Source organism: Thermobia domestica, chromosome 4 (assembly GCF_964235325.1).
Source record: "Thermobia domestica chromosome 4, izTheDome1.hap1.1, whole genome shotgun sequence".
In the NCBI taxonomy this organism is placed as follows: domain Eukaryota; kingdom Metazoa; phylum Arthropoda; class Insecta; order Zygentoma; family Lepismatidae; genus Thermobia; species Thermobia domestica.
The window spans coordinates 5,233,769-5,251,473 of record NC_137457.1 but is presented as its reverse complement, the minus strand read 5'-3'; the positions used below and the strand labels follow the sequence as shown (position 1 = coordinate 5,251,473).

Below are 17,705 nucleotides of genomic sequence, written 5' to 3'. Positions count from 1 at the left end.
CCATTTAGGCTTACATGTACTGTACGGTATGTTCTTCTATCGATACAGTGGTTATTCAATACATACAGTAATTACAGTACCGTACGTAAGGCTACTTACATTTAATGTTTCTGAAGAACCTGCTTGTACTCTAAATAACACTGTTCTTGTAAGTCACACTTCAAAATTATAGGCCTAAGAAAAAAATAAAAATAAAAATACATGATAAACAATTACATATAAATGAACTTTTGTAAAAACACTGACTTGACACAACGTCGATGGACACGCTATTGTTTCTTTATCGCTAGCGTTAAGACAAAATGTAAAAAGCTTCCAGGGACAGCGTTCGGATTTTTGACGTTAGGATTATCGACGTCCTACTGTATATAAAATGTATTTCGCTAACGGAAAAATACTTAAAGCAACATATTTTAATTCTACTTTACACACATATACCGCACAAGTGAGTAAATTTGAGCAGCGAGAAGTGAAACTTCCGTTAGTTATTATTACAGACTAGCAGAATATCCGTTCTTCGCACGAGGAGAATACGTTTCATTTTGGACACAAAGGGCACCAAAACTGTCACCAATGAACTTGTGGAGCCCCAAAATTATGAATTTGACATTAATATCGATAATTTTCAATTATCTTTACATGTCACCATCCCCATTACAGTAATAATGGGGCTGAATTTGTGGATCTAAACGGCATCCTCTGTTCATCTCAGCGAGTATGGATTCGAGGCCATTTTCGATCATATATATATATATATATATATATATATATATATATATATATATATACAGAGGCTGATCGAAGGGGGCTATAGGCCCCCCTTCACACTCAAGTATACACTGCATAAAATGGGCTTCAATCCTGCTTTACACTGGATAAAACTGCAAACTATGGTTTAGCCCCTCTCTTGATCATATCCTGGATCCGCCACTATATATATATATATATATATATATATATATATATATATATATATATATATATATATATATATATATATATATATATATATATATAAAACGCTATGGAACCCGGAGGTTCAATGCCGCGTTCGCAATATATATACTGTATACAATGCTCAAAAAATTAGGGGTTTAGCTGAAATATCACACAAGACCTTAAGATAGTGTATGAATAAGCTTGTGTTTGACTCATATATATTATACAAGAAGAAATGCTTTAAGATACACTAGAAAAATGAGGTACATACTGGTGTTGGGGCACGGAAAACCTTGTCCACATGGCTCATGACACAAGACGGTTATGTGTGAACCTCTCGAACTGCTCACAAATAGGCAAGGCAACAACACTGATTGTTCCTTAATATGTCATATGATCACTTCGAATAGCCAACAGAGCCTCACACACCTGCGTGGCATGGATTCAATCAGATTATCGATGAGTTCTTGGGGGATGTTGTGTTGTTTGAAATCGATTCTACAACCGGGAAATCACACTTTGTGCCACTTCTATGGCATGTGCCATTTCCCGCTATGACTGACCAGCTTCCAACCTGCCGATAGCTCGCCATGCCAACGATTCTGGCAAATCACGTTGTTGCGCAATTTCACTACGTAGATTTGTGACGCACTAAGCACAATGAGAACAAAGTAGTCCAGGCGCATTTGTAAGTCCGTGGGATTTTGAATGAAGGGATGTTGCGGGTAAGTGAAATATCTTTATTAGGAGGTACCTAATCATGTGGTATCAGGTGGCAAGCCGAAAACCGTGTCAGGGGACCGAGACTGGGGGAAACAAAATGGCCGCCAGTGACAGTGGTCTCTCTGGCTTTAAAGTGCTATAATTTCTACAACTTTTATATTAAAACCTTGAAATTTGTGCAAATATGTAAATAACACATCAAACATTCCATTTTAGAACAATCTGGTGCAATGGCGACGCCATATTTTAAATATGGCGCCCTTAAATCCCAAAATTCGGTATTATTTATTTCTTTTCTTTATATTCAAACGGAAATAACTCGTAAACTGCCACAGATAGGCGAAATTACCTTGGAACAAATGTTGTTGGTCCGTGTAAGGGCTTTCCAACGAGGTATATGCCATTTCTGTATCTTTAAAACTAACAGAACTAGACGAGTTTATGTTGCAGTATGTGTATACCTTACAGTTTTTAATATAAGGCTAGTAAAATTAGGCGAAACCTGCATTTGTAAGTTCGTGAGTTTTGTGTGAAGGACCTTTACGGGTTGAGGAATGCCTTCATTAGATCATGTGGTACCAGGTGGCAAGCTGAAAACCATGGCAGGGGACCGGGAGGGGGAAACAATATGGCCGCCGCTCTCTCTCTCTCTCTCTGTCTCTGTCTCTGTGAAGTTTTATAATAGTTTTTATTTTCATTATTACTTCTTTGGCATTGAAAGATTTTTTCTTTGTTGCAGGCATGAACAGTATAGTAGAATGAAATAGGAAAATGGAAGAGTATGAGAAAGGTATCAAAAGTCATCTGCAAGTGCAGCTACCTCCTTCGGCGAATAAAATAAAATTAAGTACAATCTATTCCATGTGTATTTTTTGTCAAGTGGAAACAAAGAAACCACTTGTGAAATCCTCCAATTATGAAAAAGCGCTACAATGTATAAAATTGAGAGCAGAATGGATGGACAAAGAATACATTGAACTGAATAGACGTTTGGGTGAAGTAACAAGTGAAGATCTAATGTAAGAAATGAAAATGCATCATGGCATGCTGATTGCTATAAGAACTGCACACACAAGAAGATGATGGAAAGAACTAGAAGATCGTTTGAAAAAGAGCAACAGGAAATCCCCATTACACATTATGAAGACTCGGAGGCTTCAAACTCATATATTACAAGATCACAAACACCAACTTACGAGAAAACAAAATGTTTCTTCTGTGACGAAGAAGGAAAACGAAGAAACCCGCTGTATGTCATTGCCTACGATCGATCCGGTAGTCGTTTGAAAGAAGCAGTAAGTTCGTCAAAGAATGAAGTGTTCAAAATACGATTAAGTAACTGCATTGATCCTGGAGATGCTCATGCACAGGATATATCCTATCACAAGTCATGCTGGAATACTCATGTTGTTAACGTGTTGCGGAAAAGCGAAGGCAAGAAGGATTCTGGTCTTAGCTCTGTGAGTGAACAGGCTACCAAAACAGAATTTATTTATTCACTAAGCAAATTCCTTCATGAAGGTCGTGTTACGTCAATGGGTGAGGTAGAGAAACTTTATAATTCCATTGCTAAAAGCAATAATTTGAGTGACGATAAACTTCTGACTAGAAAACAGTTGAAAGCCTTGATAGAGGAAGAATTGGAAAATGTTGGTGTTGTTTTTTCCCATCCGAAGAGGAAGAACGAGCCTCAAAGAATTTCTTTAAAGATTACAAACGATATTGCTCTAGCTAACGCTGAGCAGGATTCTGATGATGTTGGGAGAAATATGAAGATTCTTTTTAAAGCAGCAGACGTTTTGAGAAAATATGCTTTCCAAAGTGAAAAGTGGTCGTTTATTGGGACTGTGGGTGAAAGTGATGTAAACAAGTCTATTCCAGAGGAGATCTCTCATTTTTTTAAATGGTGTTGCAAAGGAGAGAATAAAATCGGATGTGAAAACGCAGATTTTGTAATCAATGAAAGAAGTCAAAGACTATCACAGACGTTTATGTACGAAATATTGTCTCCTCGTCAAGCAGCATATACAAAAGAAAGCTCTAAAGGCACTGTACGCCACACTCATGATCTACCATTACAAGTGGCAGTTGGGCTCACTATGCACTCAGCAACACGAAGTAAATTTATTGTACAGTTTTTACATCACGCAGGTGTGTCTATCGAATATAACAAAATTCTTCGTATCGAGACTCAAATAGCAAATGAAATTATCAAGAGTATGGATTCCTCAGGTGGACATTATATACCATCAGAACTTGTTCCAGGAAGGATTATGTATTGCGCGGCAGATAAAATTGACTTCCAAGAATACTTGCCATATGGTAAAGGGACTATACATGGTACTGTTATGGTTAGTTATCAAGAGAAACAGGAGGAAGATGTATCTTCACAAATCAGTTTGTCAGGAAAACCTACGACTAGATCACTCGAGAAGATACCCGAATCAATGTCTAAAATGCTACCTTGCATCATCTCAGGATCATTAAGACCGTCAAATCCCTCTCTGGTAAGTTCAGCAAAGTCTCCAGAAGAAAGTTCTGAGTTAATATGATGGCAAGTTTGCAATTTCTTCGATCACATGCTGATGATGATTTTGAAGATTCAGAAGAACAGTATAAGAAATATTCTCGAAGAACTACAACAAACTCTGAATCTCCTGTGGTGTTGACATGGTCGGCTTACAATTCGATTCTTAACAAGACCATGCCCAAAACGAGAGTTTGTCGACTACCTTTGATTGATAGCAGTCCGACCAATGCTTCAGCTCAGCATACGTTTATGAAAAGACTTGAAGATATTTCAACGTCAGTTATGGGTCCAAATTCAAAGACAATTGTTACACTTTATGTTGGTTTGTACAGACCTACTTTGAAACTATCGATGGCGAAGAAAGAAGAATCGAAGAAATGGATCTTAAGACCCGGCGAGCTTCATATACTAATGGCTATGCTACGAAGTATCGGTTCTTTTGTGGATGAAACTGGACTTGAGACATTTTTGAATGAACTTTACGATGAGAACGTACTTTCTAAAATTATTGCTGGCAAATATGTGAGGAGGGCTGTGGATGCTCACATAACATTGAGAACGGTTCTTTTCAAATTTTTCTCTGATATGTTTTTCGAAATGCATGTGGAAAATAAAGCAGAGATTGAACAGGAAATTAATAACATCATAATAGGTTTGCAGCTTTCGAATAACGAATTAGTGAAGAAAAGTCACGAAAATACGGCACAAGCATTGGCTCGTCTTCATATTCTTTCCAAGATGAGAGATTTTGCAGCTGCAAAGTCGCATGAAAGTCCGACATTCAAGGTTATGTGGCAGTACATGGAAATGGTGAATCTTACGATTCTCTTCATACGATCTGTAAGAACTGGTCATTGGCTGCTTCATCTTAAGGTACTAGAAAAATTTGTGAAGTATTTCTTCGCTCTTGACCTGACCAACTATTCAAGCATGATATCTTGGTACTTGGCTGAAATGAAGCAGGTAAAACTGATGCATCCAGATGTATGGGCTGAGTTGCTAAAAATAAATTGGGTAGTTAATAAATCAGCCATACCATTTTGTGCTTTGGGATCCGGCGAAGCACTTGAACATGAAAAGAGGAGTATGAAAATTTTGGGAGGCATCAAAAATATAACTCAGAAGAAAAACGCACTAACAAGATTTTTCTTGATTGCCCCCGAACTTGCTAGAGTATCTGATGAAGCTAAAACTATGTTGGGGATGAAAAGTGACCATAAAAAGGACCATCATCAGCTTTCAGTTTCCAGATCGAAAAGACAACAAATGATCTGAGATAAGTTTATACAGCAGTGTGTAATTCCACTAATCCAGTGACGTACGATGGCAATGAACTCATAAATGTTCATACAAAGGCAGTTTTCAATAAAGCTATTGAGAATGATTGTTGTGCAATGACTGAAAAAGGACTTCAACGAACAAATCTTTGGGAAAGCGTAAGAAAAGCGAATTTAAAGCTTTGTAAGTCTGCACGGAAAACAGTGAAGACAGGGTTGCGTGATACTATCTTACAGCTTAAAGCTGATCGTTCCTTGTTTACAAGAATGGTTATTGCTTCAAGATCCCGAACAGACATTAATCTAGAGGCTGCTCTTAGTACGTTCGAATTTTCACGAGTTCCACTTTCACTATTTCACCTGGATGGATCCATGATTCTGCCCCAAAATAAGAGTGTTCTTATGAAAATTCTAGAGAATGTAGGTAAAGCTACAGAAGGGAATGGGAAACCTGTAGAAGATTTGCTGCTTCAGGAAGATGGAAATATCAGTTCAGAAAGTTGGAGAGAGAAAAAGTCACCAGTGGAAGATGAAAGAGTAGAACTGGAAGAAAGAGATACAACAACAAACGTAATTACTTGCACTGAAGCTTCAATCACATCCAAATCAAGTACTTCTTACTATGTTGCTGTTCTTGATTGCATGGCGGAACTCCAAGCGTTGAAAAAGCCGGCGCATGTTAACACATGTCTCGATTTGTCTACAGAATCCTGCAAAAGAATAGAGTCAACAATGTTGAAATACGATGAAACTCACCTTGTTTTTGATACGTATGGAAATAAGTCATTAAAGATGTCAATGTGGAAGAAAAGAGCAAGAGACAGCCCAACAATCGAATACAACATATCTGACTCTGCCAATGTAAAAAATGCCACTATGAAAAATCTTTTATCTCATCCAAAAACCAAAGATGCATTTACTGCTTATCTGTCAGAAAAAAATCTTCATGCGAGTAAGTTGGGAAAAAGCTTAGTTGCCAGCTCGAGGACAGAAGCAAAATCTTCAGAATTGAAGGACATCAATGAGTCAAAAAGTATTCATGAAGAAGCAGATACAAAAATAATACTTCACAGTCTTTATGCAGCGTCTCAAGGGGCACAGACCATCCACATAATGTCCCAAGATACTGATATACTTGATCTTTGTGTGTGGTGGCTAGACACTTACCTGCCAATACGAAGTTTGTCACTGGAGTTGGAGTTAATAAGAGAATGAAAGATATTCATACTATCCGTACCTCTCTTGGATCTTCTAGAGTAGAAGCCTTACTTGGATTCCATGCTATTTCAGGGTGTGATATTACTGGGGCATTTTCAAGGAAGTCAAAGAAGATGTTTTGGAAAGCATTTTATAATGCTGGAATTGTCATGCTTGCATCTCTTGGAAACCTCGGTTCTAGTAAGTTCAATGACGATGATGAAAGGCTAATTGAGAAGTTCATTTGAAATGTTTATGTGCCGAACACTAAAATTCAAGATATTGGGAAACTACGATGGTGGCTATTCACGAAAAGGGACATTCAAGGCTCAGGTCTTCCTCCAACCAGAGCGGCTCTTAGACCTTTCACTAAAAGGGTGAACTTCCAAGTACTATCGTGGAAAAGTGCCGGAAAATCACATCCAAATCTGCTAAGCCCACTAGATTGTGGATGGGAAGAAGAAACCAGTGACGAAAATAATATTGTTCCTGTGATGTGCACACTACCTTGCGCTCCAGAGACTGTATTACAGTTGATTCGCTGCGGTTGCACAGTAAGTAAATGTTCTTTGGCATGCAAATGTCAATCTCGGACCATGCGATGTACGGAACTGTGTCTGTGGAGGAGAAGAAGATCAGTGTGTAAACCATGGCTTACGATGGGAAGATTCAGAAGATGATAGTGATAACTCTCGATGACTAGTGAGAAACCATACGAGTTACATCGTAAGGGAGAAACCTTAGAAATAGTATATAAGGAATGCTCAGGTGAAAAACTATCGGTGTGACACCATAAGAGAGAAACCTTAAAAGTATAGTGTAAGGAATGCTCAGGTGAGAAACCATAAGTGTGACATCGTAGAAGAGAAACCTTAAAAATATGATGTAAGAAATGCTCAGGCGTAAAAACATCAGTGTTACATCATAGGATAGAAATATTTAAAATATTGTGTTAGGAATGCTCAGGTGAGAAATTATAGGTGTGACATCTTAGGGGAGAAACCTTAGAAATACAGTGTAAGGAATGCTAAGGTGAGAAACCAAGTAGTAAAAACCCACTAACGAACTGAGTGTTTTTTTATGGTACCGATTGGGTCAGATAGAAAGTGGGTTCTCTAAATAATAAATAAATGAAGTAAATCAAACCCCAAGGTTAATTTAAATGAAGTAAATCAATCTATATTATAAACAATACTATATACTAATTAGTTGCAAAAAATTCTCACAAGAATAAATATTTTCTGTAGGTGTAACTCTTTTACATCCAAAACTGTGTAATTCAAGGATATATTTCTAAACTAATTGTATTACAGAGCATCATATTAAAGATATTAGATAGAAGTACGTTAAGCCAAGGTTAATTATGTTGCATTTCTTTACAGTTTATGTTTGTGTTGTGCTTTCGCTATTAAAACCCACAAATTCTGACACCTACCATTACATTAACTAGTTATTTTGTGTTAGTTTTAAAGATACGACATCAATCTCTCATTTCAAAGCCACCGGTCTGGTCTACAACTTTATTTCATGCCGATTCCGGCTACCTGTGACGGTTTATAAGTTGTTTACCTTTGAATATAAAGAAATGGATGAATAATAATAATCTAATTTTGATACTAAAGCACGCCATATTTAAAATATGGAGTCGCTGTGTCTCCATTTTGTTCTAAAATAAAATTTATAATGTATTATTTACATTTTTGCACAATCACGAAAATTTTAATATATAATTTCTAGAAGTTATAGCACTCTAAAACCAGAGAGACGAATTTCAGCGGCAGCCATATTGTTTCCTCCTCCCGGTTCCCTGCCTCGGTTTTCAGCTTGCCACCTGTACCACATGATTAGGTACCTTCTAGTGAAGGCATTCCCTCAACCCGTAAAGATCCTTCACACAAAACTCACGAACTTACAAATGCAGGTTTCGCCTTATTTTACTATATTAAAAGCTATAAGGTATACACATACTGTAACATAAACTAGTCTAGCTCCGTTAGTTTTAAAAATACAGAAATGGCATATACCTCGCTGGAAAGCCCTTATATGGACCAACAACATTTGTATCAAGGTGATTTCGCCTGTCTGTGGCAGTTTACGAGTTATTTCCGTTTGAATATAAAGAAAAGAAATAAATAATACCGAATTTTGGGATTTAAGGGCGCCATATTTAAAATATGGCGTCGCTATTGCACTAATTTTTTCTAAAATGGAATGTTTGATGTGTTATTTACATATTTGCACAACTTTCAAGGCTTTAATTATAAAAGTTGTAGAAATTATGGGACTTTAAAGCCAGAGAGACCACTGTCACTGGCGGCCATTTTGTTTCCCCCAGTCTCGGTCCCCTGACACATTTTTCGGCTTGCCACCTGGTACCACATGATTAGGTACCTCCTAATAAAGATATTCCGCCTACCCGCTACATCCCTTCATTCAAAATCGCACGGACTAGGAAATATTGACATATGCTCCTGGACTAAAGGTATCCTGGAGCTCGAATGTGTTGGCAGCGCCACACTACAAAATGATATATGGTAGCGCCACGTCACTTATAACGTGGACACATGTCCCAAACGGTTCGTTTGCACGTTGGGCCTTTATGATTTTAATCTGAACTGGACAAGATACAGTGTTCTCACATTATTCGTAAGAAGTTTTACATGTGTTTTCATCTGATTCCCTACTTTTTTTGATCAGCATATATATATATATATATCTATATATATATCTATATATCTATATCTATATCTATATATCTATATATATATATATATATATATTAGCTAAATATACCCATTCTTCGCATGGAAGTCAAGGCCTGAGGAAGTATTACCCTCATTTCCGCGACCGCGAAAACTATGGATATAAGACTAAATCGATCATTTTGGATTACTTTTACATGTCTTGGTAGCCCCCCCCCCCCGCCCGCTGACTCCCGGCCCGCATACAATGGTAGCTGAATTTGCAAATCATCGCTAATGGATGTGTCACCATTCTTCTCAGCGACCGCGAAAATTATGGATTTGATACTAATATCGGTCATTTTGTATTACTTTTACATGTCTCGGTATCCCCCCTCCCCCCACTGACTCCCGGCCCGCACACAATTGTAGCTGAATTTGCAAATCATCGCTAATGGAAGTGTCACTATTGATCTCAGCGACCGCGAAAAGTATGGATTTGACACTAATATCGGTCATTGTGGATTACTTTTATGTGTCTCGATATCTCAATTCCCCCCCCCCCGGTGACCCCTTGCGCTGTGGCGCATAGCATGAATTTCGAAATTAATGCGATTGGAGTTTCACCATTGATTTCAGCGACCGCGAAAAGTATGAATTCAACACTAATATCGGTTATTTTCTACTACTTTTACATGTCCCGGTAAACGACCCCTGAGATCCCCCTGGTTCGAATTTTGACAAAATCGTTTAACTCTGGTCTGGAGCCTGGACCAAGGTATTCGTGACTAAAATTTGGTAACTCTCGGTCAATTTGTCTGGTTCCCAAGCTGGTTCCGATATACGCCCCCCTAAGACCCCCTGGTTCGAAATTTGAAAACAACTTTTCGTCTGGATCTGGAGCCTAGGCCAAGGTACCCCTGACCAAAATTTGGTAACTCTCGGTCCACTCGTCTGGTCCCCAGGCCGCACACAGACAGAAAAACACAAACAAACTCTTTTATTTTATTTATATTAGACAGCTGAATATACCAATTCTTCCCATGGTGGCAGTATTTGGAAGACAACGCCTGTTAAAGTATTATCGAATCTGACCTAATATCGATCATTTTGGTTTACTTTTACATGTCTCAGAATCCAACCAGGGGGTCTCAGGGGGGCGTTTACAGCGACCTCGAAAACTATGGAATTGACACTAATGTTGTCTTTTTGGATTATTTTTACATGTCTCAGTGTTCCCCTGCTGACTCCCGGCCCGCATACAATTATACCTGAATTTGCAAATAATCGCAAATGGAAGTGTCACCATCGATATTAGCGACCTCGAAAACTATGGATTTGACACTAATATCGGTCATTTTGGAATACTTATACATGTTTCGGTATCCCCCTCCCCCCGCTGACTCCCGGCCCGCATGCAATTGTAGCTGAATTTGCATATCATCGCTAATGGAATTGTCACCATTGATTTCAGCGACCGCGAAAACTATGGATTTGACACTAATATCGGTCATTTTGGATTACTTTTACTTGTCTGGGTATCCGACCCCCCCTCCCGGTGACCCCTGGCCTGAATAGGGTGAATTTGGAAGTTAATGTGATCAGAGTTTCACCATTGATTTTAGCGACCGCGAAAACTATGAATTCGACAGTAATATCGGCCATTTTGTACCACTTTTACATGTCCCTGTAAGCGCCCCCTCAGACTCCCTGGTTCGAATTTTTTTTTAAAAAAAGATCCGTCTTGATCTGGGGCCTGGACCAAGGTACCCTTGACCAAAATTTGGTAACTCTCGGTTCACTCGCCTGGTCCCCAGGCCGCATAGAAACAGACAAACACACAAACAAACTATTTATTTTATTTATATTAGACTAGATAGATTCTTTCAAATTATGCCAGATTTTCATATTATCTTTCCGAACTAATTTTAAAGACCCGCTCCTACTTATCTTTATATATATATATATATATATATATATATATATATATATAGTATATCTATATTTTATCTATCTATATCTATATATGTATATAACAAACGCAGGAATTACCCCCTAAATAACGCTCCTGGAGGACCCCTTTCTCAAAAAATTTCCTGGGAAAACACTTGTAGAAACTTCAGTTTTCGTGCCGGACGATTACCAAGACCCGGTGAACAAAAAAAAAAAATCCTTTAGCGATCGAATTAAAAAAAATAGTTCTCCTCAGGTTAATATTCAATGAGAATATTTTTATAAAATTTAAATTTGATGGGTAGATCAGTGGACTTTGAATATAACCACATCGTATCCACTGAGTTGCGAAATTGTGTACCTCCAGACATGGGCGGCCGAAGAAAATTTTCTAGGGGTGCATCTTCAATATTTGCTATATTAGTCTGGCATTTAATGTGCATGGTTTGTTATATTACGTATACATTTTCGTGAGCCGGGAAGGTTCATTCTTATCAAACACGGAGATTATGAAGGAACAGATCTACTGTACAAAATATAATAAAAACATATCTTTCGGATTTCTATCATCCCGCAGTCCAACCCCAAGACGGAAACATAAGAGATAGGCTTTTTGTTTTTAAACAAGATAACGTGCCTAGCGAATGCTTTACATTCTGAAGATTATATTAGTGAAAATTAAACTAATATAATTTTACAACTTAATATACATATTACTAAATGTTGAGCTCCCCGTTGCTACAGTATGTGGTTAGCGTATGCGCCTTTCTCGGACGAGGTTTGATTCATGGTAGGAGCTCATGTGTTTGAAATCCGGCGTTAAACTGTACGCTCACGTCTTGTAGAGCTTTGCTTTTGAAAACGACGCTAAAATATAATCTAATTGAATATTACTAAATATTTAAAACTAATGACTTACCAAGGTGACGTCAATTTGGCAGTCATCAAATCCATTTTATACTTTCACTTAATCCAGTGTATATTAATATAGCAATTACAAACACACGCGCATATAAATACTCAGAAACAAGCACATACACACGTACACATACACAAATATGAACACTTCAAATCTATTTACATGTGGTGGACTGCGCTGCATCAAGCACTGTTACCTTCGTCATCACCTTCTCATGTATCTGCATTGTTTGATTCATCCACAGATTTGTTATTTGTACGCATCATTCATTTTAGCATTTTCGGGAGGGTTCAGGGTTCTTTCTTCATTTAAAGAGTCGGTTCTCTGTATTGGAAAGAGAATCAGGAGAGGAAGGGGGAATTTGTGCCTTATGAATGGATAACATTTTAAGAAATATATACAAAACATGCCGCTTCCGACGCAGCACTGAAGCATTTCTTATAGCGGTATACTACTAGTGGTCCCTTGACGATCATACCCCCTCCCCTCTCAAGTTGTAAAGTGAGAAGGGACAGAAACACCCCAGACACTCAGGGTTCAGTTGACAATAATAAAATTATGGGTAAGTAAACATCTTGTGCAGAGTCACGTTTTGCTTATTTTTGAACATTTCTGTGAATACAACAATACAACAGCGGAAATACTAACTGGTTTTATTATTCCAACCATCGCTTCAACTAAGGAATAATTCCCAGCGGTCAGTGAGCCATCTAAATTTTCGTTCTTTTTCTGTTCGCCAGAGGAAAGAATGAGATTTTTGCCAAGATGCTAAAGTCAAGATATTAGATGCTAAATAGGAGTGAATTATGCTAGATCTAGCACCAAGATCCTAGATATGGCTTCACTGGCGGGCTTCGATATCTACAGAAGTTTCTGCCAAAGCATACAATAGTTTTGATAACATCTGTGTGGTCCTTCGGTAGGCTACACATCCGGTAAGAAGCTCAATCCTAATTGTAAAATTGGTGGAAGGAGAGTACACCCGTGGCCAAAACAAAAAGACTCGTAGACGGCTTGTATAGATAATTGCATTCAAATTTTCAAGTATTCATTTACTGAATGTCCATAGCGTGTATGCATGCATTATTTAATAAGTAAATAAATTACACACACAATTAATTATGTCAGTGATAAACGGTGTTTATTGAAAAAAAACCTCTCCAAACAATGAAGATTAATCTTAGACTGGAGAAATGGTTATCCTTCGTTTTCATTATCATTTGGCCATGAAACAAACGCCTGACAGATATACAACCCCTATATACAAATATGTGATGTTGGAATATATAATTCTTAGGGTATGATGCTTTACTTTTTCAAAAATTTCAGTACTTCTAGTGAAATGAAATCTTTAGTTTACGTCCCAAGGTTATGCCGGTTAGGCTAAAGGAGACGGTGATGATGAGAAATGAATAAAATGGTGGAATGAAGAAAGTGGGAGGAAACCGGAGAACCCCGAGAAAACCCATGAGCACGGTGTTTGTCCACCACAAAGTCCACACGGCGCGATCTGGGATCGAACCAGGGACCCCAAACACAGGAGGTGAACGCTCTACCACTGAGCCACCGCGCCCCCACAATGCTTCTAGTGTATCCCTAAAAATGTAATAAAGAACAAATAGTCATGTTTTTTTTAATATATTCAATTAGAACTGGACAATTTACACAAAATTTGGGATCGACAAATGAAAACGGCACGTTTCTAGAACTTGTGGGTTCGAGATGTCAGTATTGAAAGGATTGGAGACAAACATATAAACGTTTCTGTGACGAGAAATATACGCGTAAATCTAGTATTTTAATATATAGATAATAATTGGAATAGTTTTATTTTCGAGTACTAATTTTTAATATTCGCAATATTGAAATTTTGAACTTTCATTTTTCGCGTGTTAAAAAAAAAAGAAACATCATTACTGGTAAAATTAACCTAATACAAACATATTTATTTTTTCAATTTGTCCGGAAAATCGAAACAACTTTAGAAAAAAACAGGTTCAAAATTTCCGGGAATTTGATAACACTAATTCAGACACACTTGTACTTTGCCCAGCATTAAACTCTGATCTTAGTTCCGACGCAGTTCGCTGCCTGTTCTGTTTTACCAGTCTGCCCAGCCTACGACGTCCGACATCTGTAATGAGGTGCGGGCCGCCCAACCCCTCGATATTTGGACGTTTCCCCTTGGTTTCGCCACTTGTTGAAGACAATCACCACAGCACTCCTCGAACACCTGGCAAGTCCTGCAGTTTCCAAAATTCTCCTGCCGAGTGTTTCTGAGTGAGTACTTTCTTAAAAATAATATTAAAAATTATGGAAAGATTTTCCAGACATTCGAGTCGAGTCGAGATTTTAACCAGCTGTCTCGACTCGAAAATTCGAGTCGAGAAATACGTTTGTCTCGACTCGTGCGCGTCACTACTCGCATGGGGACTTATATCCCTGGACTGATAGCCAAAAACATACATGCAGTGATGCCACATTTACCTATAGATCGATAGAGTTTTCAAAGCGTAACACAAGAGATGATTTTTTGGTATAACCTACAATTTTTTTGTATTATTATGTATTGTATATAAGAAAACCCCATATGAACTTAACGTTTGCGGTCCTTTTACATTTCTCGAGTTCGAATAAACAGCTCTCAATAAATTTGCCAAATTGCAGCGTTTGGTATATAATAATTTATTTTCCTAATTTAAAACATACTTTAAAACTTTCTATTAGAATATGGGTCAACATAAATGTTTAGTTATTGTTCATTAGATGTAGTAGGAAAGTTCATAACGAGGAACTACATAATTTATATGGTTTACCCAACATTGTTAGGGTCGTCAAGTCTAGGAGCCTTAGGTGGGCGGGTCATGTAGCTAGAATGAAAGAAAGTAGAAACGCTTTCAAAGTCTTGACTGGAAGACCAATCGGAAAACGACCATTAGGAAGACCTAGGCGCAGATGGGAGAACAATATTAAGATGGATCTCGCAGAGATTGGAATACAAAGTGGAAACTGGATGCAGTTAGCTAAGGATAGAAGTCAGTGGAGAGCTTTTGTGAATGCGGCATTGAACCTCCGGGTTCCATAGGCCATAGAGTTAGTTAGTTAATTAATTAGTTAGTTAGTTAGTAGGGAAAAAATCAAACAACTACCACGTGCCATTAGACGAAATCAACAGTGAATATCATGTCGAATGTCAGTTTGACGACCAATTGGAAAAAACAAAAATAAATTGTCGAGTTACACTCAAGAAAGAACAGGAAAGGGTTAAACTATCCCATTGATAGAAACACTGTTCACTGCAGATGCTATTAAGATTAGTGATTCCTCTCAATGCTGCAAGGAGAAATTATTCAATTTGTTTTTTTTCGGCATCATCTATTACATAAGTCACTGTGTTGAAGAAGTAGCAGAATGTTGAGTTAATTACATGTATTTATGCAGATATTTTTTTTAAAAAAAGAGGATATTTATACTATTATACGGTAGATCTACAAATAATTTGGCTTTCAACCTGGTAGGAGTATTCAGATACGTGTATACCGAAGTCATATCATAGCAATGCAATAGAATTCGTGAACGATAATGCCTTAAAAACTCTCCCAAGGTTCTACGCGAGTACAAGTGCATTGACATAGAGTTGCGTCTCTCAAATTATAGATTCATATCTCACATAGCTTTGCTGCTGAGGACACTGAAATTCTACAATCTGTATACCTATTGTGTGCTTCAGTGCCGTTTCCCGTAACGGAGCATTACCTCTTTATTTGTAGTATCATATTATCACTCATTGTTTCTGAATAAATTTATAGATCTATTCTTAAATATATAAATTTCTCTTACCACGCTTTTTAAATAGCTACTTACGTTGAGGATTCATTAAATTTGGAGGTGCTGCGTAAACAGCGCCTATCACAGAAACCAACACAACTAACATCGTGAACTAGAGACCTCATTCTCCAGGAAAATTAGTTCAGTGTTTAAAAGTTTCTGTAGACTTGAATTCAAGGAAACACCAACTTCCAAATAATCTTTTTCAACAGATCTACTAAAAAAACGTATTAAAACTATAATCACATATCGTTTTACCCCTCATTAACCTATTGTCAAATAGAGCTTTAAAGATAAGGGAATCTGCATCATTTCATAGTTAAGGTAATCGAGTACTGATAGAATGTTAGAAATTTAGACATGATAAAATTTTGACAAGACTTCCACAGTAATTAGTTTCCCATAAGATAGTTCTTCGTTTTGTTCAGCTAAAATATTCCCTTTTCCTTTATCTTTTTCACAGCAACAATATGCATTTATTATACTGAATTCGATTGAACTGAATTTAGCGGTCCTTTTCAGGATCGAAGCTTTGGAAACTACGGGCTGAAAATAAATATTAGAAAGACAAAAGAATGGCGATTAAGGGAAAGAGAGTTAGCTGGGTCAAACGGGAAAAACAAAACAAAGTGTTAGTAGCAGTAGGAGAGAAAATTATTATTCTAAGTGTATTTAAAAAGAGGAAGAAACTGATTGAAACACTAGCTCAGATGGAATGGTACCGTGAGGGACGTGATATAAGGGACGATGGTAAAACATATTATTAACAACTCGAATCGTAAGGGGTTTCGAAGTATGTATTTATTCATTTATTTATTTATTTTTGAACTTCAACTGGGATAAAGCCCTAATTATAGAAGTCAAAAAATCAAAGAATATTGTTTCATGTTATACAAGGACCCCCCCAATTCATAAAATAAATGAAAAAAGGAAACATTTCATTTCAAGAATTTTAGGAACGATCCAAAATGAATCAATGGATTGCGATCTTTGCCAATAATTATTTTTTGGATCAGGGGCCACAAAATCGAGTCTTCATATTTTCTACGGAATAATCACATCATATTGAGTTCAGTAATAATTTGCATTCGGCTACATTATATGTAGTTTCACATATTCTGTTCAATTACATACACATTCCTCAATCTCTTATAATATGTCCAAATCAACAAAACGGTTCTCTTCCTTTCTTTCTAATAATGATTATTTAGATTTGAAGAGAGTTAATTTTAAATAAACATGCAACCAATTTGTTAATTACTACGAGCATTGAGTTCTTCCTCATTGTGTGTTAATATATATTCTGTAGTGTTTACATTCTAATAATAATAAATATTTATGCCAAACTTAGATATAATTGCAGTATACGAAGGTTAAGTGGGTAATAAAGCAGTTCAAGCCAATATCTTACTTCAATCTGTATCGTAGATTACAATTATCGTTAAAAGAAATTGAATATTCGTATCCAAAATTGATTTTATGTAGGCAGGATGGATAGGGATGCGCGAGACAAGATTTGAGGTCGAACGAAATTAAAATTAGAACTTATTATTATTATTATTATTATTATTATTATTATTATTATTATTAGTAGTAGTAGTAGTAGTAGTAGTAGTAGTAGTAGTAGTAGTAGTATTTGCATTATTATAAATAATAAT

General features: G+C 37.1%; 1 protein-coding gene across 2 annotated transcripts in view; it reads right to left on the bottom strand.

Moving 5' to 3' along the window:
- LOC145683683 (uncharacterized) overlaps positions 1-16,199 on the bottom strand; it is a 51,717-nt gene extending 35,518 nt beyond the window's left edge. Inside the window, exon 1 of one of the 2 annotated variants that reach the window (XM_081755037.1) lies at positions 16,084-16,199. In XM_081755037.1, the coding sequence (XP_081611163.1) occupies positions 16,084-16,153 (70 nt within the window). In that variant the 5' untranslated portion in view covers positions 16,154-16,199. The remainder of the gene's footprint in view (positions 1-16,083) is intronic. The other variant, XM_081755039.1, reaches the window with a different exon arrangement.
- Positions 16,200-17,705: the final 1,506 nt, after the last annotated feature.